The 26121-nt window shown below is 33.5% G+C and overlaps 4 protein-coding genes and 1 pseudogene across 5 annotated transcripts; 3 read left to right on the forward strand and 2 right to left on the reverse strand.

Moving 5' to 3' along the window:
- The first annotated feature begins 321 nt into the window (after positions 1 to 321).
- Positions 322 to 1864, forward strand: LOC122601722 (annotated as a pseudogene).
- Positions 1865 to 4407: 2543 nt separating this feature from the next.
- On the reverse strand, positions 4408 to 8368 carry LOC122599248 (26S proteasome non-ATPase regulatory subunit 13 homolog B-like). The gene is made up of 6 exons (XM_043771729.1): positions 8129 to 8368; positions 6505 to 6951; positions 5872 to 5952; positions 5163 to 5359; positions 4946 to 5045; positions 4408 to 4737 (listed from the first exon to the last, which is right to left on the reverse strand). The coding sequence occupies exons 1-6, from the start codon at positions 8276 to 8278 to the stop codon at positions 4552 to 4554; spliced, it is 1161 nt and encodes a 386-aa protein (XP_043627664.1). The 5' UTR covers positions 8279 to 8368; the 3' UTR covers positions 4408 to 4551.
- Positions 8369 to 13358: 4990 nt separating this feature from the next.
- LOC122600922 (bifunctional pinoresinol-lariciresinol reductase-like) lies at positions 13359 to 14679 on the forward strand. The gene is made up of 4 exons (XM_043773699.1): positions 13359 to 13715; positions 13799 to 14039; positions 14138 to 14341; positions 14494 to 14679. Exons 1-4 carry the CDS (start codon positions 13383 to 13385, stop codon positions 14655 to 14657), a joined length of 942 nt encoding a protein of 313 aa, XP_043629634.1. The 5' UTR covers positions 13359 to 13382; the 3' UTR covers positions 14658 to 14679.
- Positions 14680 to 15092: 413 nt separating this feature from the next.
- On the reverse strand, positions 15093 to 19526 carry LOC122600149 (DNA-damage-repair/toleration protein DRT111, chloroplastic). Its single transcript, XM_043772816.1, has 2 exons — positions 18564 to 19526; positions 15093 to 15544 (listed from the first exon to the last, which is right to left on the reverse strand). The coding sequence occupies exons 1-2, from the start codon at positions 19371 to 19373 to the stop codon at positions 15248 to 15250; spliced, it is 1107 nt and encodes a 368-aa protein (XP_043628751.1). The 5' UTR covers positions 19374 to 19526; the 3' UTR covers positions 15093 to 15247.
- Positions 19527 to 21832: 2306 nt separating this feature from the next.
- On the forward strand, positions 21833 to 24886 carry LOC122600817 (bifunctional pinoresinol-lariciresinol reductase-like). 2 transcript variants are annotated; one of them, XM_043773587.1, is made up of 5 exons: positions 21833 to 21916; positions 22071 to 22405; positions 22527 to 22767; positions 23505 to 23708; positions 24529 to 24886. In XM_043773587.1, the coding sequence occupies exons 1-5, from the start codon at positions 21907 to 21909 to the stop codon at positions 24690 to 24692; spliced, it is 954 nt and encodes a 317-aa protein (XP_043629522.1). In that variant the 5' UTR covers positions 21833 to 21906; the 3' UTR covers positions 24693 to 24886. The 2 variants fall into 2 exon arrangements, with proteins under 2 accessions (XP_043629522.1, XP_043629521.1); XM_043773586.1 differs by lacking the exon at positions 21833 to 21916 and having other exon boundaries at positions 21923 to 22405.
- The last annotated feature ends 1235 nt before the right edge of the window (positions 24887 to 26121 follow it).

Below are 26121 nucleotides of genomic sequence, written 5' to 3' on the forward strand. Positions count from 1 at the left end.
ACCCTCTCACGTGATATACCAACTATGCCCTTCAACCATTTTCGTCTATAGCAAAGTAAAACCCTATCAACGCCACCACCAGATTGTCTTCCCCATCACCGCCGCATTGCGCGGGTACCATGCTCGTTGTTATAATATATATTTGGCAACCATCTAATATTTGTAAGCCACGCTAAGCTTATATATATATTAAACCTTTATGCCGTAAAAAAAAACTATATCAAACAGTTATATCAATTGCCGCGCGGCCGGCTATTCACTTTTATGATCAACCTTAAACTTGTTTCTTGACAAATTAGCCAAAGTCAAAATCTTGTAACAATGTTGGCTTTGGATCAAATGGGGTCTTATTTTGCGGGAAGTATGTTTCTGCTGGCCATATTCCAACAATTGATTCTGGATGAAATTCGGTATCGAGTCAGCAAATACTTTGGTAAAGTTGTTGCTTACTTTGACCCTTATATCAGAATTACTTTTCATGAATACCCTCAAGGTGAAGAGGACTTCATCCAAAGCAAGACCTATTTGGCCATCCAACAATACCTCACGACTCACTCCTCAAATCAAGCTAAACGACTCAGAGCCAACGACATCAAGCATTGCAAATCCGTCGTCTTAAGCATGGATGACAATCAAGAGATCACCGAAGAGTTCCAAGGCATCAAGGTTTGGTGGGCTTTATCAAAAATCACACCACAAAAACCAAAAACTATTTTTGAAGAAAAGCGCTACTTCAAGCTTACTTATCATAAAAAACACCGCGATTTCATCACTAAAGTTTACATGCAGCATGTCATCGATGAAGGCAACGCTATCGCGCTTAGAACAAGACAAACGAAGCTTTACACCAACATTAAGGATGAGGATGTTTATGGGAATATTACCCCTTGGAGGTATGTCATATTTGATCATCCTTCAACCTTTGATACACTTGCCATGAACCCGGAAAAGAAGAAGGCTATCTTAAACGATCTTTTCATGTTTACCAAGTCTAAAGACAACTATAAGAAGATTGGCAAGGCGTGGAAGCGTGGTTATCTTCTTTATGGTCCCCCAGGAACCGGCAAGTCTAGTATGATTGCAGCCATGTCTAACTTTCTTAACTATGATATCTATGACATTGAACTAACCTCTGTCAAAAGTAACATGAGTTTGAGGAAGTTATTGATCAGTACGTCGAGTAAGTCCATAATTGTGATAGAGGATATTGATTGCTCCCTTGATTTAACGGGCCAACGCAAAGGGAAGGACGTAGTCAAGAAGACATTAGAAGATGAGAAGATCAAAAAGGCAAGTGAAGTGACTTTGTCGGGGCTATTAAACTTCATTGATGGGCTATGGTCGGCGTGTGGTAGTGAAAGACTAATCGTTTTCACAACAAACCATGTTGAAAAACTTGATCCTGCTTTAATTAGGAGAGGAAGGATGGATATGCATATTGAGATGTCTTATTGTTGTTACGAGTCGTTTAAGGTTCTTGCCAAGAACTATTTGGACATTGAGTCACATGACTTGTTTGCAACCGTTCGTAGAGATCAACATGTCTCCAGCTGATGTTGCGGAAAATTTGATGCCAAAGTCACCAGAAGAGAATAATGCTGAATGTTGCTTGAACAACTTGATCAAAGCTTTGGAGGATGCTAAAGAAAAACAACAAAAACCGAAAGTTATTGATCAAGAAGAAGGTGATGGTAATAAAAAGAAGAATAGAGATGAAAAAGTACAAGAAGAAGAAAGTAATGCAAGGTTGGCTAATAACAATGAAGGAGACAAGGCTGGAAAAGATGATGACACAAGCGACGGAGAATCAAGCGATGGAGAATCAAGCGACGGAGAATCAAGCGATGAAGACACAAGTGTTTAATTGGTGTTTTAGTTACGTACTTACTTTTCTTTTTCAAATTAGATCAGTGTTGTTTTTGTTTCGGCATTTTAATAGTGTTTTCGACTTTATTTTTATGGCAGAGGTTTAATATTTTCCAGGATTACAGTAGTTCTATAATTTTGGAAAATGTTCATATAAGAACAATCTGAATTGTAAGAATCATAAGAACTTATAAATTATAACTTGATGTTTATATGCAAATGCTACATGTGAACATATTCGTTTACATATGAATTATCAAATTATACTTAATATTATATGTTTCTTATATGACTTTACTTTTATATATATTTTCATATATATGCGTTCATATATTTTTTCATATGTGAGTAGTTCATATGTTGTCCTAAAAATTTTCATATATGACTCTACTTTTATACATATTTCGTTTATACGTGGCCGGAATATTCGTTACAAAACTATAAATACGTAAATTAATTTATACTAGCACGACGTAATGCGACAGTAGTCAAGGCGGCGACGGTATGATGGTGGGGGGATTGTTAGTAGTGGATGCGGCGTTAAGTGATGTAGATATTTGATGTAAAAATAATTATTGTAAAGGGTTAATAGAGATATTTAAAAAAATAAAAGACTGATTGTGTACTTTAATCATTAAACGTATTTTAAGACAATTCGTCCATGTAACTTTTAACCTAAGGCTATGTCTTTTATAAAAATAGATATAGTTTAATATATATTAATATTAATATATACAGTGGAACCTCTATAATTTAATACTCGATAAAATAATAACTTCGATAAAACTAATAATTTGTCCGGTCCCAACTTGGGACCAGTACAAAATTGGACCTCAATTAATAAAATAATAAGATAATAATTTTTTTGAAACCCCAATGTAAATATATTAGTCCCAATAAAACTATAAATTAATAATTACTTAAATATTTTAAAATTCTAACATTGTCTAGCAAAAATGAATCTATAGATTGTTTTTTTTTATATTGAGTTCATCTTTAAATTTGGCATATTATAATGAAAAATCTAAAATCATGTACATTCAACTATCTATCTTTAACTTAAAACAATGCACTTGACAAGCTCATTTAATTTAATGTATAAACATAAATTGAAAATGAAAATTAAAAAGGGAATTTTTGAAGGTCATACATGGACATCTTTAAATTAATAATTTATTAATTTATCGATATAGGAATATCTCGATAAATTTATAAAAAACCTTGGTCCCGACATTATTAATTTATAGAGGTTTTACTATACATAAAGGTATAAGAAAAAAATATTTACAGTTATAATCTATATTTATTATTATATGCATCAATATATTTATCAAATATAATAATAAATAAACAATTTCGTCAATTGTCTATACAAATAATGACCGGGATTGTTTATTATATAAGTTAACCTACAATAAAACGTCATACATATTGTGATGTGAATTGTTGATATATAATGTTCTTTTTCGGAAAGTTTGGATTACTCGCAGTGGACGGTCTTACAGAAGAAGAAACCACCTACTAAATCGCCAAAAGACACGACATTTAATTGAGATAAAAGAATGCACCCTCATCAAAACTCGAACTCGGGTCTTATATCACCGGAAAACTTTGTGAGATTTCTCTAATAATTTGCAAAGCTGAAACATAGGACATTAAAAAGCCTTGTATCATCTTCTTTAAGGAAATATATATCGCCAAGTACATATAATACTTTTAAATATATATCGCAATGAATGATAACCGTATGTTGATAGATCAAATCTCAAACCAGTGAAACATACAATGGGATTTCTTGACAACACTATTAAGCAGAATTTTTCAGAAATCTAAACGAAACAAAAATAATTAGACATTGTGTACTTTTCATCTAACTTACAAATGATTACAACATAAAATCCAACATAAAGTTGTGTTCATATTTTTTCATAAAGATAACTACGAGTAATATATTCATGTCGTTTGGATGTGCTCTTAAACGAACCCAAACACTAACATTAACATATAACCAGGTGTATATTACAATGCAAAGTTGCAAACTCAATATTACCAAATATGGACATAAACATATAAGTCAACTAACGTTTAAGAACTAATTAAACATTGGGGTCTTGGGGACCATAAACAAACAAACCAAGAATCAACTCCTGAAATAGGTTATCAACAGTTTGTTTGGTAAACCCATATTACACAGTATCTTCTATCTTACTACAATTTCCCTATATGCATGTTGAACTATGTTAGACTGTTATCAAATCAAAGCAAGTACTATTTCAGAATTCAGATTGATCATCACACCATTACATGCTGAACATTATAATTATAATTGTATTTTGAGAACTTGCAAGATATAAGGTTAAAATAGCATGAACAATGAAATGAATAATGATGAAAAGGAAAGCTAACTTTTCTGAAACGACTGTCTTCAATAAAAAAAAAAAAAAAAAGTTTAACATGTTCCTAACTCTAACAACAGAACTCCAACCACAAATCAAAACCTGAAAGTAAGGTGCAGAACATGCTCCTTCCAAAGACACCGCCTTTGAAAGAATGAAAATGAATAAGCATCTTACATAGCCAAATAAGTGCAACATTAACATCTTCATCTTTAACGACAGTCGCTGGCTATTCTTTGAGCTATTAAAAACGTTTTACAAAACAAGAGACATGTAGAAATAAATAAACTCAAGATGCTACTAGATCAGGTGTTTCTGCTTCAACGGATGTCAAAGCAGTATGGACCTTGCCGACCCAGCCGTCCAGCCGATCACGCAAAGATTTTATTTGAGCTATTCCCAAAACTCTAGGTTGCACCCATGACACGTAAACTGTTCCCTCAACTTGATCAATTATTCCCTCTATAAGATGCACCTGCAACATCAACAGAAGTATTAGTTTAAAGAAAATAATTTCAAAGGTTTTGGAGCCGTTTGAAAAATAATACGTAAACCAAACTGACCCATTCCCACCTTAATGTAAACAGAACAGACCCATTCTCCAAGAGAATGGTTCAGAACTGCCACCTCTGAACCACATACATGCTGGAAGAAATATACATATTCCATTAATTTAAACTTACAGATAAACTCTTCATGAGAAGATGTTCAACGTCTTCAACAGTAAGCTTTGTTCGCTCTGCAATGATGCTCAATGGGATAGTTCTGTCTTCTGATGGTCGGCTGCAACCAAAAAATGTATCAGAAAACATCTTCTGTGGTCCTAGTCATTACTTTAGAGATATATCACCAAGCATTAGGGCAAAAGATGTAAAGAAATAGTAAATAAATTTCACAAACCTGAAGATAATTTCCATCAAACAGAGGATGTTAATCTTTTCTAGAAGCTTCTTCTCATTCTCCACCAATGCAGGCTGAGCATTAAGAGAAGCAGCATGAACACGACATAGTTCTTGATAGCGAACAAGATCTCCAGAATTGAATGCTTCAAGAATATAGTAGAGCCATTCAACCTTTGTCCCTAACAAACTTTTGATCTGCACAAGTTCAAATACAGCATAAGCATCATTTAGTTTTTCATGCAACTATATCAATACGATTAATTCACGTGTTGAAATATTATCAATTATTTATTCTCGGAGTCTGATTCATATCCAGAGCTTGCATAAAAGTTTTAAGTGCAATTTTTTGTACATCAAAGATCTATGTCTCTAACTATACCATGCATTTTTAAATGTATATATTAAAGATCCTCAATCATGTTTTTGAAATCAGCAATTGTGATTTCAATGGATAATTGCATAAGCTACTTGTGGAGACCAACTTTTGCCTTGTTTGTGGAAACTAAAAATCTAAGACATATATACTTTGGATAACACGAATACAGAGTTTCGTAGCTGATAACATCATGTAAAATTCATTTGTATAATAAATATGGTTCAAGAAATAGAAAACAAATGAAGCCTAAAAGTAAGATAAACTAAATGTTCATGTTGTAAGGAACAGTAAAAAAGAATAATGCCATGTAAAATAGTGATGACAAACTCACTACTGGATTCGCAAGTAGTTCCCCAAAGTTGTAAATGTTTTCTCCGAGCAAAGCAGACAGCGACAGATCAAATGCAAGATCCTATAACCCAAAACATAAACAGTGAGATAAGAAAATGTAAAACATCCACTAAAGACATCCATATACTTCCACATAAGTTGGGTTGTTAGACATTTAATTCCGCGTTGGACACAGTAGACTATTTAGGCACTCAAACCAGGCATAAAAAAACGCTTCTGCTAACCTCAGTTCATATAGGAGTCAAACTAAGAATCTATCACTATCACCTTAATCCAAAAACAGCCAAAATATAAAAAAACTGTATCCAAAGGTGAACCAAACATGTATAGTATCACTAACACCATGTAGCTGTATCGCCGTACAATACAAAACCCCTCCCCGGTTCTAAGATTAGGTAACACCAATACAGAAGCAACACCTCAACATCCTCACCCTTTTTTCTCACTTAATAAAAATATGAACACCCCCTCTCTTCATCCTCTCTCACACCATCTCCACCAGCCCTATCTGACAGCAATTTAAATGTTTTTTTTATTTGCAAATAGTCAAGCTCAAAACTACCTGCAACCACATTATGTTTAGAGAAAGATGGCTGAAAAATAAATTACACACCAGCTTAAACGCATTCGACAGGGACTCTACAGATGTGTATGCTAAATAAAGTAAAGAGTTCTTGTAGAACTCAGCAAACTCCTGACGAGACTTGTGGTACTGAGATGACACCCAATAATAGTTGGCATATACGGACGGATCAATGTCAGTCATGCTATCAAGGGTACTCTTCCCATCCTCTAAGAGATTCTTGCACTCCTTTTGATCTCCTTTCTCGAGATTATTCATGGCTATCTGCATCTTAATATAAAGGATTGGCTCCTCGATACGCATCTCTTTTGTAGCTCGAAGCTTCTCGATCACTCCTTCAAGGTAACTGTTGGCAGCTTCTTTCTCTGCATACTGTCGAGATACTATAACAGCAAAATGTGCAAGCTTGAGAAGGTTGATCTTGGTCTCGAATTTGGTGATGAAATTATGATATAGTTGAATGAGAGCATCGCCAGCCTGAAATAAAAATAAAGGAAATGTGTGAGCCTATATGTTAAAGAAAATAAATAAGGAACTTATGCCCCAATTAAAAATATGTTAAGAAGTGAGCGCCATTGAAATTTACCCAAATCCCACGATGTAGGATGGACCAGTAACTAAAATCATGTGATATCTAGAATATCAAGACATATATGTGGGAAAGCAAACAGACACCTAAACGTTCTCGCTAAACAGCCTTAAACCACACCTCAACAAACACTAAGGATGCATAGTAGCACATGAGGTTGACAACAAAACGCTACTTATCAGTATGAGAGACGTCCATATAAGTTTTCTCACTCTGAATTATGTTATATAAAAAAAATGAATATTAACCTGTATTGTAATAAACAATGATAGGATTCAAAGGGGCTTAAGCAGATAACATAGTCGATCTGCAGAACAGCAGTAAGAACAGGACCACCTTAACCTTCAACTATTTTCATCATTCATTAACTACCTAGCTATTTAACCTCATTGTACTAAATAGCTGAACCTTTAGCACAACAAAACCCATATTATATAAGGAACTAAGGAAGTAAAACAGAAAAAACTAAAGCGGGAAGAGTCAAGCTTATCAACTAAACTTTATTTTCCAGGTTGAAATGATGTTTCTAGCTTAAAAGGTAGCTCATGTTTCTCCATATTCCAAGATTACATACAGCTAATACAACTAAAGGGCAACCAAACAGGGAAGCAGAACTACACTACCGCATCGGATAAGTAGCCAGGAGTACCGCCGGTCACAAAGTTCAATTTTGATTCTTAAAAAGTTCAATTCTTTGTTAGTACTACGAGCCTTGTTAAATTGGATACCGGTCCTCTTGGCTACAAGTCGTCTTTTTACTTAAACTTATTTACCGTAACGAAATCGCATTATTTTATTTTCTTTTAGATAATATTAAAAAAGTTGTGTCACTTCTTCCTACGATAAACCGAAAGCATAACTTACAATACACAATGTAAAGCTAGCAACATAATAGCCCTTCAATAAAGCATATATATATATATAACATACAAAAAAAGAACCTAAATTTTACAGATCTCATTTAAAGCAAAAAACCCTATCAATAAAAATATTCAAAAACTAAACCCTAGATATATAGTAGTAATAATATGCATATATAGATACAATATGTGTATGTATATATACCTGAAAGACAGTGAGAGCAATGAATTGATCAAGCTTAATAGTAAGTTGATGCCAAAGCTTCCTTTGATACAAATCAGCAATTGTTTGATACCAGTCCGAAAGCTCCGGGTGAGTTGTACATAATGAATTCAGATATTCAAGATCTGCCATCGGATTTTGATTTTGTAAACCCTAATTTGATGATTTTATATGATAGAAGATGAAAATAGATGCCTCTGTGTAGTTAACTTTGGGGAAAAGAAAGAGATCAAGGGCAGACTTGGGTTTTTATAATTGGTTTTGTGATAGTATTCGTATTCGTATTTGTTTTGCACCGCCCACCCGAACCGGTTTTCTACTAAATTGGACTTTTTATTAAGATTTGTGACATATTTATTGTATTTTTTTTTATGGTATTGCTGTACGTATTTTATTTATTTTTTTGACAAAATTAGTGAATTTTACCTTAGATGTGTGCTAATCACAGAACAAAAGGGTCCTGCATTAAGCGGATCTTAAATAGTTTTTCTCACCGTACCACCTCCTTAATTGCAAAATACCGTCAAGGAGAACCTATCAAGGCTCAGACCTTGGAGTAAACTCCCCCGGGACCCGCATAGCTTAATTAGGAAAGTTATGCAACCCGGCGTTGCCCGGGAAAAATAACGATAAGTACATTACAAAGTACTTTTAGTCCCTATATTGCGACTGAGTTTAAATAAGTTGTTTAAAGGCTTTGATATATCGAATATTGCTTTGTACTCTTTGTACATCATGATGATGGGTATAAACTACCTATAGGATTTAAAAAACTAATTCAAAAATAATTTGTTACAATACTATAATTATCAAATTTAAATGGAAAACATGAATATATATTACAAATAATGTCATTATTAATTTACATCAACTATTTAGTACCATCAAATAGTTTATAACTACTATTACTAATTGTGAAACATACTTATACTAAGTTTTATTAATACAAATATTATATTGGTAAAAGTGAGTGTGTGGTTGTCATGTACTTAAGTTAAGTATAGAACCAGTTACATATTAATTTTTTAATATTTTGAATAAATGATGGACCCCATGTATTTTATGGATTAAAAAAAAATGTGAGATGTTCTATATCCAAGCTAGGTACATAACAACCACATATCATATAAATAATAATAACAAAAAAAATTCTAAATAAAAAAAGTAAACTGAGGTTACTTATTATATGTTGCCACATATCAACTTATCAAATCTTCATGAACCAATAGAATGCAACAAAATTGATGAAGTTGAATGTTGTACCTTATGCATCATATGTAGTAAAAAATAGCTTTTTAGTATATAGGTAATTAGAGTTATGTACTTAAGTTTAAAAGAAAGTAATGATTTTGTCTATGTAGCAATATGGCTAAAAGAAAGTAATGATTTTCTCAGAGAGAAGTTGTGCAAATTTGGGAAAAGCTCATCGGGAAACAACTCGAAAAAACATACCTATCCGAGCAAGACTTTCTCAATATCATGAAAGGTGACAAACTAACACAATCTATTTCGTGTCACGTTTTCATGTTTAAGTCATTGTCTCTGCAATTTCATTCATGCTAATTTCAACTGTTACCATAGACATAGTTTCTTTCAACTGATCGGTTGATGTTCCGCTTATGTTTTGGGACGTTGTAGGTCAAGCGTATGCGGAGCAGGTTGGGTTGACACATTACTACCATGTCTACTACCAAGGTTGTCTTGCGAGTTTTGATATTGGAAAAGATGAAGAGGCTTCTGCTCTTTACCCAGATATCAAATACACCAAAGTGGAAGACTACCTTACACAATATCTTTAAAACCGATTATCTATTATATTATTGCAACCTGGAGCTGCAATACACAAGTTTGATTGTTTGGATCAATGTATTAAGTTTCTGAATATTGGTGTTATGATTACTACAACTTATATAGTAAAGTTGTAGCGAGGGACGATGTGTTTTGCTTAAAGAAATATAAAATGCTCTAACCAGTCGATACTATTTGCAAAAATAGTCTACATTTACAGTGCAGATACTAAGCCCTTACAAAATTAGTATGTGAGAAATTTCTTTTTTAAGCTTAGGTAAATGACAATCTCATATTCACAATATAAAACATCAATCCTTTCTCTTTTTTTCCTCCTTAAATTGCAACTTTGAACTACTCCAAACGTCACTCCATTTTTATTCACTAATTTAAATATTTTCATCTAATATATCTATGATACTCTAATGAAATAATTTTCAATATAAATCATCCGACCCTTAAAATAACTACATTTCACATCATTACGACACCTTTAACATCAATTACTTTTACATTTATCACCATTTTCGCCCCTACCACCCGTCACCACCACCGCTGTCGTCACCGCTGCTATACCGTCGTTACCAATATCGTCGCCACATTATGGGAGAATACATCTAATATATTACCAACCAAGTCGATAAACTACCATTCAAAACTTGAAAGCCGGTTGTTACTATATTTGTATGTGTAGTAACCCCAAAATATGTAAAAAAGAAAGGCTTGTTTACGAGGAGTTATATTTTGAATGAAGAAGATGACGAGTTTTCAAGTCGATGACAAATTTAGGATACATCTTACTCATCAGATTTTTAAGCTTAACATCAACCAAACTCTTTTTATAATTAATGTAAATGTAAATCATGTCTTAATCTCTCACCAACAAACAAACGTAGGCACCTATCACCAAAAGTTATAATTTCTATCTTTTCTCCGTTGTGTGTCCTCGTAATGTTGGTCAAGTTTTTTGACTAAACGCAATCAAAGTTAAATCATGCGTGTGTCAATTTCGGATGATAAATTTGCTGTTTCTTAACTTTTTAAAAAGCACTTAATTAGAGTTTTGCTGTTTCTTAACTTTTTAAAAAGCATTTAATTAGAGTTAGAAATACCACCGATTGATAAGTACATATCATTTATATCTTTGTTCCCGGCTAGGGATGTGCACGTCTGCACGAGTCGAAACCCGGCCCGAACCGCGATGACCCGCGAGAGCATGAAAAGTGGAACCGTGACCCGGCCCGTGAAGAATCGGGTCGGATTCGGACGGGTTACGGGTTTCCTTCACAATTTTTTGGTTTTTGACTTCACCCAACCCGGCCCGACATGATCCGTCCAACCCGTGACCTGCGACCCAGGACGTTAAGGCTTCAGGCGGGTCGGTTCGGACCTGTTCTAGGTCAGACACGGGTTTCCTGGTCTTTTCCTCATCCCTATTCCCGGCCTACCAAAAATGTAAAGGTAAATTCTCAATTGAGTTCACGCGTACTCAAAATAGCATGCCAAAAAACATTTATTCTTTTAAAAAATAATTAATTTTCTTATTGTCAAAGATAAGCAAAAACATGTCGAACTCTACCAATATTTAGATTTATTTCTATTTGAGACATACATACGTGGAGTATTTGTTCAACTACCAAGCTACAACTTTGGAGATTTGGAAATTGTACTCAAAGAATTCTATGATGGTGATGACACGTATTCAATTAGAAATTTTAAATTAAACCACACTCCACATAGATGATTGATGTACATGTTTTCAAAAACAACCTAGTAGTAACTAATTTATACTAACTCGAATTCAACCATAACAGTTTAAGATAATTTCTGACACAAAATGAATAATTTTTGTATTAATTCATTCATGACAAGATGTCTTTGTTTGGAAATTGGAAGGGAACAAAATTTATGTGATGTACATGAGTAAAGTTTGATGTATCGTAATTTTGGGGCTACAAGGTAAATTTGGATTATTATTCAAAACTTGTTGTATGATGACTTTTGAGTTATAACAAGTATGCTGCTAAAAGCATCATACTTTCATGATTTTGTGAGGGGTGGTTTTGTATTTACACATGTGATTTTCAATTGGAAAGATTATGAAAATGAATGAAGAAGAATATATGCTTCTAGTAGCATATTTGTTTTTCTCTTATTCTATATTTACAAAATGGCAAAATGCCCGCTAATATTTCACCATTTGGTAGAGATTTCTACCAATATTTGCAAGTTAAAATGTCCAACGAGTAGACTACTTGTACGTGCACCACGTGATCTACTTTAAATCAGTACAAAGATCGCTGTTCCATATCCTTCAAGTTTCAACAACAAAGACTTCTAAGGCTTCCAACATTTTGATTTTATATATAAGGGCAAGTGAAGGTGGTGCAGTTATGCACTCAACTTTTATATATATATATATATATATATATATATATATATATATATATATATATATATATATATATATATTCAAAGGGGTGGGTTATTTTGAGAACCATAAAAAAAAAAGAACGCGAGAACCAATCTGGGCCACACATCTCATCTCCTTTTTTCTCTCTCATCAGTTTCATCCAAATTTTTCAAAACGTTTTATCTCACAAACCGTGCATCGTTAGACGAAAAAAAAACCATGGGTAGTCTTAAAATTTCGTCCTCTTTCATTAGAGATGCGACTTGATATACTTTTGACAAACTTTTAAATTTCAAAATTTTTTTTTTTTTTTCGAATTTTTTTTTACTTGCACATGTGTAGGATGTGTATGATGTATACCCTGCACATGTCCTGCACATGTGTAGGATTATCGCTAAAAAAAAAATTAAAAAAAAAAATCGAAATTTAAAAGTTTGTCAAAAGTATATCAAGTCGCATCTCTAATGAAAGAGCACGAAATTTTAAGACTACCCATGCTTTTTTTTTCGTTTAACGATGTACGGTTTGTGAGATAAAACCATTTGAATGAATTGGGTGAAAATGAGGAGAGAGAAAATTGAATATCATCAAGATCAAAATCAATTGCCAGGATTGGTTCTCGCGTTCTTTTTTTTTTATGGTTCTCAAACTAACTTTCCTCTATATTCAAAATATTAAAATATTGGTATGTGAGAGGTTTTTCACTGAAGTTAAGTGCATAACAGCCTCATACTCACTTTTTTCATATGAAAAAGTGAAGGTGTGAGACAACACTACCCAATTTAGGTGAAAAACCTCTCACATGTTAAATTTTTTAATATTTTTTGTATAATTAATAAATGATGGGGCCTTATGAATTTTATAGAATAAAAAAACAAAATATGAAGAGTTTTTCATCCAACTTAAATGTGAGACAACCTCACATTCACTTTCCTATATATATATATATATAAAAGCCCATACATATAAGCCATACAACATAAAGTTTTCTCATTCAAAACTTCACACAAAAAAAAAAACACAAAGAAATAACGAATGGGGTTGAAGAGCAAAGTTTTGATCATTGGTGGTACAGGATACTTAGGTAAGAGACTAGTGAAGGCCAGTTTAGAACAAGGCCATGAAACATATGTGCTTCGACGACCAGAAATCGGCGTAGACATTGAAAAAATCCAGATGTTACTTTCCTTCAAGAAGCAGGGAGCTCATCTTGTCATTGGTTCATTTAACGATCATCGTAGCCTTGTTGAAGCCGTGAAGCAAGTCGATGTAGTGATATGTGCAATTTCTGGTGTTCATATCCGTAGCCATCAAATACTTCTTCAACTCAAACTTGTTGATGCCATAAAAGAAGCTGGAAACATCAAGGTATATATGTATATATTAATATTAATATATATCCTCCCTGTTCTACAGTTTCTGACAGACATTTGATAACAATGTTATATTAGAGGTTTTTTCCATCCGAGTTTGGTACCGATCCTGCAAGAATGGCAGATGCATTGGAACCAGGGAGAGTGACCTTTGATGACAAGATGGTGGTGCGAAAAGCTATCGAAGGTGCAGGGATTCCCTTCACCTATGTATCCGCAAATTGCTTTGCGGGTTACATGGTTGGAGGGTTGTGCCAACCAGGCCACATTCTTCCTTCTACGGACTCTGTTGTCTTCCTTGGAGACGGCAATAAGAAATGTACGCTTTATAACTAGGAAATCATTATATACGCATATGAATCTGGATCAAAACTAAACATATATGGCTAAAAGAACGTAATGATTTTGTCTATGTAGCAATATTTGTGGATGAAGATGACATAGCTACTTATACCATAAGAATGATAGATGATCCACGAACTTGTAACAAGACTGTCTACATCAGGCCTTCTCAAAACATCCTTTCTCAGAGAGAAGTTGTGCAAATTTGGGAAAAGCTCATTGGGAAACAACTCGAAAAAACATACCTATCCGAGCAAGACTTTCTCAATATCATGAAAGGTGACAAACTAACACAATCTATTTCGCGTCACGTTTTCATGTTTAAGTCATTCTCTCTGCAATTTCATTCATGCTAATTTCAAGTGTTACCATAGACATAGTTTCTTTCAACTGATTGGTTGATGTTCCGCTTATGTTTTGGGACGTTGTAGGTCAAGCGTATGTGGAGCAGGTTGGGTTGACACATTACTACCATGTCTACTACCAAGGTTGTCTTGCGAGTTTTGATATTGGAGAAGATGAAGAGGAGGCTTCTACTCTTTACCCAGATATCAAATACACCAAAGTGGAAGACTACCTTACACAGTATCTTTAAAACCGATTATCTATTATTATTGCAACCTGGAGCTGCAATACACAAGTTTGATTGTTTGGATCAATGTACTAAGTTTCTGAATATTGGTGTTATGATCACTACAACTTATATAGTAAAGTTGTAGCAACGGTCGATGTGTTTTGCTTAAAGAAATACAAAATGCTCTACCTAGTCGATACTATTTGCAAAATTAGTCTACAGTAACAGTGTTTACATACTAAATTATCCTGCATACGGTCACATCTATATAATTTAGAATCGGTGCAGTATTGCAGTTGCATTCAAGTATGGCGTGAGAGACTGAACTCTGAGAGGTGTAAAAAGTAAAGACTGATTTCATTAGTAGCTTAAACCTTTTTTACCTCCTCCCCAGAAATGTAAATATACGTCAAGTCAAAAGACAGCTGATTAGATTTACAGGAACACCAAATAGACAATGAAAGCCAATTGGCGAAAAATATATTATGATTTGAAAACAACTCTTAGAATGTTGATTACAGGAAACAGCTTTTACACACCACAAGGTTACTCCATATCTAAAAATTTAATTAACTTAACAGGAATAACAAAACTATTACACTTCATAAAATCTAAATAAAACCCGGGACTTCCCCTGGCATTGGAGCCAACTCATTGGTATTGAACCTATCTTCGTCATAAAAAGTAGCACGTACAACCCTACCCCCAAAAAACCGACCTTCAAGATCAACAAGGGCTTTTGTTGCTTGCTCAGATCTCTCAAACTGCACAAAGATTCTAACCGCTTCATCAACTGGAAAATTAGGCTCAGTTATTTCAAATATCAAGACCCTCGTGACTGTCCCGTATTTCGCACATTCCTCAGCTACTTCAGTTTCTAAATCATCATCTACCTCGCCAGGACCCACCTTTAAATATAAAAGATTCATGTCATTCATGTAATGATGTATCCCAATTTCAATACAATGGTTCACTATCATACATACCAAAAGATGGTTTCAACTTAATATTGCTTAATACTAAAGATTATAAAAGTAAAGTGAAGAAGGCAAGTTGGGTCATGGATCAAAACAGGTTTGAGGTGACAGGTCATCTATTTGTGGAAGTCGAAACAACAAATCATTTTTTGTACATTTTTAGATAGTTCTATTGATAAGTGTGACAAAAATATAAATAATTACAATTACTAATAAAATATAAAAAGGTGAAAAAACCACATCCAAATAACACAACCCAAATGGGTAAAACAGTTGGATAATTTGGGTTTTGAATTTAGCTTTTGGTTAACCCATACACTTTAAACCAGTTTGGGTTACAGTTATTATTTTTAAGATTTGGGTGGAATCAAAATATCCGAATAAGGGGCTACAACTCCATTATTTATTTATTTTGTTCCATCATCTTTAGATTAGCCATGCTTTTCATCCCATCATGTACAATCTTGCTTTAATGGTGATTTTATCTCAATTTACAGCTTCATTGTTCTTTCTTATTGGTTAAGAGGTAATACGTACTAATTTTGAGTTCTAAACATCAATTGGTGTTCAAGAAACACATACAGATTATTTGTAATGTATGATCGATCCACTGTTTCTGGTTTCTACCCAAGGAAATAAGTTTTGCAACATCTACTAATATTCGAGTGAATTTATATTTATTTGCCAAGCAAAGAGATGTAGATTCACAGCCATACCAAAATAGGAGAGGGACACGGTTATATACTTATATTAATATCGCCTTAAAACTATTTGTCCATTAAAAAATAGAGTATGTTTTCATCTACTATTTTGCTTAGTTTAGGTTACCTTGAAATTTGAACAATGAAAACCGTCAGTTGCACCAAAATAACCTGAGAATCAACAGCCAGCAGACTGGAGTCTACCTAGTGGATAGTAACCCAGTTTCTCAGTATACCTAATATAGGGTAATTGGGTAAACTGAACCCAAAAGGCGAAAACCTATTCAAACCGAATTCTTATTTGCTTGCTTACAGGTGAGATTTTGAAATGTAAAAACCCATATAACCATCCCATCAACACCCCTGCGACATGTTACATTTTCAACTAAAAAATATAACTTCACCCTTCTGGCAATAAGCCTACCCCAAGTCGACCCATTCATGAATAAATATTTAGTTCCTTCTCTAGGGGGAGGGGCACCTCTACTTCATATTACGATAAGTGAAAAAACTGGTTATTCTGAAAATGGTTCTTGCAGAAGAAAAAAAATTGCTGAAACAAGAACAGGAGACGTAGGAGAGCATGTCTTAACCCCGTCCTAGATAAATGAGTATGGTAAAAAGCAGTTTAAAGGGTAAAGGGGGTAAAAATGCAATAGCTGGCTACTTTGTTTCCAAATTTCCATCATTACTTGGTCACAGAACACTCGTATATGACTGTCAATCTGTCATATGTGGACCTACTACCATCTACACTACATTATGCTTAAGCTCATTGCACTTTATGTAGACATTTATTAAAAGTAAAGAAATGACATTAAGATGCATGTGTTGGACACATTGGCTTCCAGGTGGCAACAATGTCAAATGCCAAGGGATTGAGAGAAAAAATACTTATTTTTCTAACTGTTTTGGAATAGCACAGATACTAATAAACTGTATTATGACATACTTAAGTCGGAAAACATCTACAAGTGAACCACTAGTCCACTACATCAGAAATGATCTTCATGAACCAGAACCATTGCTTAGTTTATACTAAACTTTATAATATGATTACAGAATATTGGTTTGTCTGAGAAAGACTACACTCGAGTACTTTCATAATATAATTATAGAAACTTTGCAAAAGATATGCAGTCAGTCATAAAATACAATAGCTATAAAATTTAATACAAATGTTGATCATACGACTCTGCTAGTGAAAACTAAGTTACCCTGATCCTAGGAAACCTAAAATATGTACATATAACTTCAATAAATAAGGGCCATTTGCTGGTTGGTTTGAGCTAAAAGAGAATCCTGCAATTGTAACTATGTCTAGTTGGCACGAGCAACGTTTTAAATGGACCACTAACAACGTAAAGAGAAAGAAAAATCATATATACAGCCAAGGTGTTGTTATCGCCACGGTTTTGTGAAGTTAGCTATGTCTAGTTGGCATGAACATTCTACTATTAGCATGTTCTCAAAATTCTTTGTACTAGACAAGATAAAATTTAAATTCTAGGACACATAGATCAAGTTTCTGTTAGGCCTTACTACTCAAAATTAATGTTGCAACCAGCATATGTGAAATTTTCATATATTAACCAAATAATTATTTGGCGGACAATGGTTTCTACATAGTCAAAACTTGATTCTTATCCCAAAGACTAAATGCCACAATAATGCATTGGCTTGTCTTCCAAAAAGCCTGCTTTTTAACTAATCTAGCAAACAGGAATGGACAAGGTCCAAATATTTTGTGAACCATATGACTTATTTCCTTGTAGCGTTAAAATTTGTTAAAAAAATCTGAACTTTTCTGAAAATGCACAAGGTCCAAATATTTTGTGAACCTGATAACATTCGGTCAGGGTCCCCCCCTGCTAGTAAATAGCAATTCCATGTAATTACTAATTACAAGTAAAAGGATGCATCTTGTCACACACATGTTTAATACGAAAAAATATGCCAATGTCAAGAGATCACAAACTCTCAAAATGCAAGAAATATAATACGTGATAAACCTCCATACTTACTCAAATCCTTGTTTAACTAACTCGTCTCTTTCATTCCTAATCTCCTATTAAGCTAATCGTATAACTCAAATCCTTGTTTAACTAACTCGTCTCTTTCATTCCTAATCTCCTATTAAGCTAATCGTATAACTAAGGCATTTGAATAAACTATAAACTATCTATTTGTATATTACTCGTATAACTTTTAAGCATAATCATAAATAAGATAAAGTTCGAAACTTTTACCATATTCCGAAGAAGCACAACACGAGTAGGCTCCCCATTAATACTAACACCTTTCACCTTCTTTTCCACCGCCTGCTTTTGCTCGGTTGCATTCACAATAACCCCGGCTCTCCTATCCGTTTTCTTAGCCACTAACGGAGTCGTGATCCCCTGTTCTTGTTTCCCTAACCCCTGCCCTGCCTTCCACCCCATTTTCGCCATCATTCTCTGCGCCGCAGTCATCTGCCCACCTGCCCCAACTCCCAACCCAACGCTTTCCGACTTCTCAATACTAAACCCTCCTACATCCTCTCCTCCTCCTCCTCCATTCGAACTCATCGCCGCGCGTCTTTTCCACGCTTCTTCACCCGAAATATTAACATCCAAATCCAAATTACTACTATTACCCTCTTTCCTTTCCCTTTCTCTTTCCTTCTCCCTCTCTTTTCGCCGTTTTTCCGCTTCTCGCTTAATCTCGGCCTCAGCCGCCTGTCTTTTCCTTTCCCTTTTGTATTCTTCGTAATCATTCGGCCTAGCCGGGTCATATTCCTCTGCAACAGACCCCACAAATGCACCTGCAGGTTGCTGCAAAGATGGGTTTTTGTTTGTTACAACATCTGAGGATGGATTAATGATTTTGGGCTTGTTTTTAATCATCATGTTTTGTGTTATTGGTTTGACTGATGTGGGTTTTCTTAGTGTCGGTGGTGCCATTTTCACACTTGATGACCAGACATTATTCGATGATGTTGGTTTTGGATCATCGTCTGTTGTTGTTGTTGTCGCCGATGATGATGGCGGAGGGAGATCCCCATATAATCCACCAAGCATTTTTCTTTTCTTTTTTTTTTTCTTTTTTTTGGTGATGGAATTGATTTTGATTTTAATTTTTAGGGCTTTTTGCACAGGTTTTAAAGAGGGCAACTAAAAATACCTCACCGAGTCTCTGTAGTAACCTTGATTCGGATCGGTTGTTTAAATTTTTTTCCAAACGAAACTTTTACACGATTAAAGGGTTTTCTTTTCCTTTTATTTTGGTTATTAATTTGGAAAGATAGATTATGTCACATGTTGATACATGGAATACTTTCAAATCAAATTTTGATACTTCAAAAATATATAATAACTTATACTCGTAATATATACGATTACTGGTTAGTTAACTAAAAAAACACATATCATTTACGATCTAATATCTAAAAAAAGTAACACTTTATAAACAGAAGTAAATAGTTTGTCATTTATTTACTTGTTTTATCTTTAAAGGAAAAACAAATAGATAGAATATTAAATTAATGTGATAACTTCAAATAAAAAGGTAAAATTGTGAAGTTTTAATTAAATGAGAATTGTAAAATAACTAAAGAATGATTGCAAATTATAAACTTAAGGGACTTTTATGTAAATAATATAAAATTTTGATGATGTAGATAGCTTAATTGGGTTTTATTTAATAATGGAAAAAAAAAGGTTACTCTTCTTTAATCATTAATAAAGAGTAAGATATGTCAGTGATCGCGGCTGACTCTATTCGCTTCCAAAGTCGATGTAAGTATGTTTTGAGATTGGCTGAATATGTTTGTAATGTTAAAAATAAAAAAAGTAGATTATAATAAATTGGGACTTCTAATTGATTAATTCACGTTTATACCAATTGTTTTTTTTATTAATATAAATAACGATGCGCTTGTCATTTGTAATCCTAGCAGGCTAGCATTGCGAAAATAATACCAAAACCTCCTAGTCTCCAGAGACCAATCAGTCAATCACCCTGATTGGATATAATTAACCACGTTAAATGTTCTTGTAGAATACTTAATTACTTGTTTATATTCCGTTTTTACTGTATGGTGTGTTACAACTTACAAGAGGTATTTTTGTGCATTGTTGAAGTCCAAAATTCGTAACATATGATTGGGTTGAGTTTGATATAGCAATTGCATTGTAAGTTTGTAACGATGTAAATTTTTTTCTTTTAGTTTTCATTTGTTTTGCTATATTATCTTGTATCCTTTATAGTTTTTGCTGGACTTTTTATATATATTTTACTTGACCTTTATAAAAAGTTTGTAACTCATAATTTTTTAAAGTAAAAGTTCTTACAATCAAATCGGACTTTTATAGCGACAAGTTATCACATAACTAATAATTGTTGGCACTCATATATATATTATACGGGAAAATGAAGATGGTGATGTTACAACTCAAGTGCGTGATAGCATCACTTTTACTTTTCCCGTTGTACTAGCGAGAAGTAAAGATGGTGCTGATACACACGTAAATTAGGTAAAATCCTTTCATATATTAATTTTTTAATCAATAAAAAACATGAGGCTAATATATGTGACATGTAGCATAAGGTCTTATCAAATCTCGTACCAAAAGTACCTATTGGCAAAAGTCAAGCAATAATGTTGTTTAAATGAGACTTAAATGAGAGGTCGACATTTTGCCACATCTTAGTGTCCACACATTTACAGGGTTAATATTTTTTTAAAAATGATTAATCCTCCTATTAATTCTTCTAATGCCTTAACTCAATGTAAATGTAATCCATTAATTCTCTCTCATAATTTCAACATTTGATTGCACTATGTGTCATGATCTCATTATTAAGAGGATATTTTAGAAGGATGAGTTAAAAGTATAAATCATTGTGTACGAGTATATATGACAAGTAAGGTTTTGTGAGTCTCTAGGCATGCACTTTTGTGTTGCACTTGATAAATCCGGCCTTTGGGGTTTAGTGGTGCAAGTTTCTTTGTATACTTTTTGATATTGGGCAACTAAACTCTAATATGTTTTTTAGATAGTTATTACCGTATAATTATATTTTTTTGAAAACAAATAAAAGGTATTTTCCTCAACTAAACGTGTCTTAAAATAGAACACTAAATGATTATGGCTCATCACTATCCGTGTCAAGCAGTTTTATTATAGTCTATAATTTTGGATTTTCTCTTTTTCTTGAATAACAGATGTCGAATAGTAGATTAAAAAATAATTGTGCCCATAGTCCGAAGAGGTTGACAAGTGAGAAATAGTTGCAACATGTAACCTGCAATAACGTACGAGGATATATGTTATATGTTCACCTACTATATCTTAACTTGGACACTTGGTAACCACAATTTGAAAGTGAAATTAATGTGACAATAACCAAATGTATGTTATTGTCATACAATTTGAAAGTGAAATTTTATTTTGATTTTTTTCGAAAACAACCAATCAATCTTCATTCATATAAAGTCAAATTTAACGGATTTTTTTATACAATCAAAGGGATTTTTAGCCACTTAAAATTCAAGAAACAAGATATTCATAAGACTAATTAACTTCGAGATTCTACAACTTATATATTACTATGATCATTGGTATTTAATGAGTAACAATAAATTCAAAAGATTTGATTAATCCTTGTTTTTGAAGTTTCAACAATGACTTATTGATTTAAAGTCTATATAAAGCTTGATAATGTTACATATTTCACATAGACTAATTCTTTTCATTCAATGTGCACAAATCTAGATATGGGTACGAAGAGCAAAGTTTTGATCGTTGGTGGTACGGGATACATAGGGAAAAGGCTCGTGAAGGCCAGTTTAGAACAAGGCCATGAAACATATGTTCTCCAACGACCAGAAATCGGTCTCGAGATTGAGAAAGTCCAGATGCTACTTTCGTTCAAGAAGCAGGGAGCTCATCTTGTCATTGGTTCATTTAACGATCATCGTAGCCTTGTAGAAGCCGTTAAGCAAGTAGACGTCATGATATGTGCAATTTCTGGTGTGCATTTTCGTAGTCATCAAATCCTGCTTCAACTTAAGCTTGTTGATGCCATAAAAGAGGCAGGAAATGTTAAGGTAAAAAGTCTGTTTTATCGTGTCACACAAAGGATGCTACAATACTGTTTTATCGTGTATTTGTATATGGGTTAATGAATTACTACTAATTTTTAACAATACTTTTCATATATATATATAGAGGTTTTTACCATCCGAGTTTGGTACCGATCCAGCAAGAATGGGGCAGGCAATGCCACCAGGACGAGAGACGTTTGATGAGAAAATGGTGGTGAGAAAAGCGATTGAAGATGCCGGGATCCCGTTCACCTACGTATCCGCAAACTGCTTTGCCGGATACTTTGTTGGAGGGTTGTGTCAAATGGGCCATATTCTTCCTTCAACAGATTCCGTCACCTTGTACGGAGATGGTAATCAGAAATGTAAGTTTGTAATTTTCAACCATCTTTAGTCACCCTTATTTCTAAACTCCTTGTAAATTATCTAACTATATGCGTAAGTCACAATTATTAGAACCCGTAATTTATTTTTGTCCAATGTCAAAAAAATCTTCTCATTAACAAGATGGGGTTAGAGGATTTTGACTCATCTACGTATAAATGGGTTAATTTACATATGAAAACGAAGTTACAATTCAATAATTCTAACCGTTCTTTTAATTTAGGGATTAGTTTACTAGAATTTATCTATCTTTAACCGAATGTCTATAAACCGAATGTTTATAGTAGGAAAAAACTAAAGTTGTGTGTATTGTATGTAAGTAACTCAAAAAAATGTTTATTGTATGTAAAAAAATATACGTAGCAACCATATACAGGTGTCACTTGTCATATTTTAATTGGTTGAAACGAAATTCTTACATAATAAACATTATTTCGAGTTGTTTACATACAATACACACGACTTTAGTTATTTTCTACTATAAACATTCGTTCAAAATTTCTTACATTCCAGGAAACTAATCCCTTTAATTTAATTCAATAGTTTTTACATGAACTTTTTCCTATTTATACATATAGTTTTATAAAATTAATGATGATGTCAAGTAGAGAAGTAAAACAAATGCATTGCTTTCATTCACATCTTACTTATGGTTAATTTGATCCTTTCAATTACACCTGTTCTTCATGCTTAGTAATACTATAGATTGTTTTTGAAGCAATATATGTAGATGAAGATGACATAGCAACATATGTCATCAAAACTATCGACGACCCTCGCACTCTTAACAAGACGCTTTACATAAGGCCTCCAGCAAACATTCTTTCGCAACGACAAGTTGTGGAAATATGGGAGAAGCTAATAGGGAAACAACTCAAGAAGCCATGCCTCCCGGAGCAAGAATTTCTCAATAGCATAAAAGGTGACACCATTTATCTTCTTTTTTATGCATTCGTAAAAGGATGGTATTATGTGGTAATGTTTTTGGCCCATGTCTATTCCTTAGGTGCACCAATTACTTTACCTTAGCACAATTTTTAAAAACTTCAAAAATAAAAAAATTGGGGCCTAAAATTTCTTTCTTGATGACATATCCAAAGTCCCAACGGTGCTAACTTTTAAAATAGGAGCTTCTTAGCTTTAAACTTTCAAAAAGCGCACAAAATTTTCCAAAGGCCAAAGTAACTTTTAATTGGGCCAAAATTATCAATACATGAACTGTTATACCTTTTGGGTGGGTCAAAACCCATTGTGCACACAATCTGTGATAATAACGCGAACATATTGCCTTTAAGCTTTCATTTTGTATATGTACGTTTATAATGTTTCACATATATATGTAAAAGAGAAAAATGTTGTTACAATCAATGTTTATACAAACTCCTGTTGTAAAACTCACCGAGTAGAGCCGAGTACTCTTCGAATACTAGCTACAAGGTAGGGTGTCGAGTAGACCCGAGTCGGCCGATTACTCCGAGTACTCCCCGACTTGGCCATTTTGACCCCCGAGTACTCACCGCATGCAACCGAGTACTCCCAAATCACTTGTCGACCGACCTGGGAACGATTAGCGACTTCTGCGACCTTGTTACAAACTAACATAACACCAATCGATATGAATGACAAATTTAACTTAATTTGCTACAATTTGGTTATTCATATATGCACAAAACACTGATTGGTATGAAATGAAGCCTTTTGAGATACTAATGGTTTTTCTAAATATGTTTGGGGACTTGCAGACGAAGAATATGTAGTCCAGTCCGCGATGACTCACTATTACCATTTCTTTTACGAAGGTTGTCTGGCAAATTTTGACATCGGAGATAATGCTGAAGAAGCTTGTCATCTCTATCCTGAAATCAGATACACCACCGTGGAGGAGTACCTAAAACAATACCTTTGACTGACTTTGTCAATTCATACTACTTGTGTATCAAGTATGTTGCGATGTCAATATCACATATTTTATATGGCCAGATATGTCATAATGTTGGAAGCAATCTTTTTCTACTTTATATAAAAGTATGGTTGTCTGTATCCTATCTTCCCTATCTTGTTTTTGACGGGATTGGGTATACTTGTTGTATATGTGCTATTAATATACGGAGTATGAAATAAGAGTGCACAACGTTTTTCATAATCTACCATTACAATGTTTTTTGGTGATATTAGTATAGTATCATCAATCGACGTATATATATTATCATAGGTATAAGTGTGATTAACTGAGACCAAAAAAACTATTTCGTAGTTATGTTATTATATGGGTTGGGAGCAAGATCATTCCATGGTTTTCAGGGCCTGTGTCATACATATAGTAAAGCCACATAAACGCTGACATTTCTAATATATGTTGAATAATTAAGTGACCGAATGATTATATAATGTGAATTCAGTTAATATAATAATTTTTTTTTTATCCATAATTTTTTATAAAGTAAAGTGGATTAAGAAACTAAACATTTTTTCATTATCCCAAAAATATCCCTAATTATTTTTTCAACACTTTTCACATTTTTCTCTTTTTCTAATCCTAACTATGTGTGTATGTATTTATCCCTAAAACATATATGAATAGCCTAACCCTAAAACATATCTTCTCCTTAAGTCTCCGCCCTCTCTCGCTAGCTCTCGCACCACTGTCACCAAACCATCGTCATTAACACCATCTCCGTCGCATCGTGCGAGCATACAACTAAGAAACAAACATATTTAATTGACTTAATGGATTAAGCCTTAAGCCAATTAAGTCATGACTTTTTAATTAAGTCCCTACTAAACACTAATTTAAATTTTTTTTAATTAATTAAATCAACACATGTTATTAATATACTTACATTTTTTTGTTTTTTTTTATTTCTATCATCAATTTATACTTTTTTAAGATAATGATGATTACATCAAAAAGTTACTTCCATCTTTATTTTGTTTAATGGGATAAATAAAAAGTTGTATTTAGTTATTAATAATGAAATTTAATTAAACAGTTAAACATTAAACTTTTTTGTTTTCTCTAATCTCATATTTATGGGCCATTTAGCCCGTTTGTAAAACCAACTAATCTTTTAAAGACCGCCTGCTTTACAGGTAGCCCATTAAAGACACATCTTATTTCGCTTTTAAAAATTAAAACTCGAGATTTCTAGAAAGCTGAGCACCGTTCAGCATCAACTTAATTTATTCGTAGTATGTAGATTAAACGTACAATCTAATAAACATGTTTACTAACACTTTTGTTATTCACTTTATAATTTTCATGAGTTTTATAGTTGTGCTAGAAACTATATGATTGTAATTCAACATATTGACATCTCTAATCTAATTTCGATGTT

Source organism: Erigeron canadensis, chromosome 5, assembly GCF_010389155.1.
Source record: "Erigeron canadensis isolate Cc75 chromosome 5, C_canadensis_v1, whole genome shotgun sequence".
In the NCBI taxonomy this organism is placed as follows: Eukaryota; Viridiplantae; Streptophyta; class Magnoliopsida; order Asterales; family Asteraceae; genus Erigeron; species Erigeron canadensis.

Excerpts from the sequence above, each read along its gene's own strand:
- LOC122599248 (XM_043771729.1), bottom strand. The coding sequence starts at position 8,278 with ATGGCAGATCTTGAATATCTGAATTCATTATGTACAACTCACCCGGAG. Across the intron at positions 5,953-6,504 it reads TGTCGAATGCGTTTAAGCTG|GATCTTGCATTTGATCTGTC; the intron begins GTGTGTAATTTA and ends TTTGGGTTATAG. Across the intron at positions 5,360-5,871 it reads AACTACTTGCGAATCCAGTA|ATCAAAAGTTTGTTAGGGAC; the intron begins GTGAGTTTGTCA and ends GAACTTGTGCAG.
- LOC122600922 (XM_043773699.1), top strand. The coding sequence starts at position 13,383 with ATGGGGTTGAAGAGCAAAGTTTTGATCATTGGTGGTACAGGATACTTA. Across the intron at positions 13,716-13,798 it reads AAGAAGCTGGAAACATCAAG|AGGTTTTTTCCATCCGAGTT; the intron begins GTATATATGTAT and ends ATGTTATATTAG. Across the intron at positions 14,040-14,137 it reads TGGAGACGGCAATAAGAAAT|CAATATTTGTGGATGAAGAT; the intron begins GTACGCTTTATA and ends TTGTCTATGTAG.
- LOC122600149 (XM_043772816.1), bottom strand. The coding sequence starts at position 19,373 with ATGCTTGGTGGATTATATGGGGATCTCCCTCCGCCATCATCATCGGCG. Across the intron at positions 15,545-18,563 it reads TTGTGCTTCTTCGGAATATG|GTGGGTCCTGGCGAGGTAGA; the intron begins GTAAAAGTTTCG and ends TTATATTTAAAG.
- LOC122600817 (XM_043773586.1), top strand. The coding sequence starts at position 22,055 with ATGTGCACAAATCTAGATATGGGTACGAAGAGCAAAGTTTTGATCGTT. Across the intron at positions 22,406-22,526 it reads AAGAGGCAGGAAATGTTAAG|AGGTTTTTACCATCCGAGTT; the intron begins GTAAAAAGTCTG and ends ATATATATATAG. Across the intron at positions 23,709-24,528 it reads ATTTCTCAATAGCATAAAAG|ACGAAGAATATGTAGTCCAG; the intron begins GTGACACCATTT and ends GGGGACTTGCAG.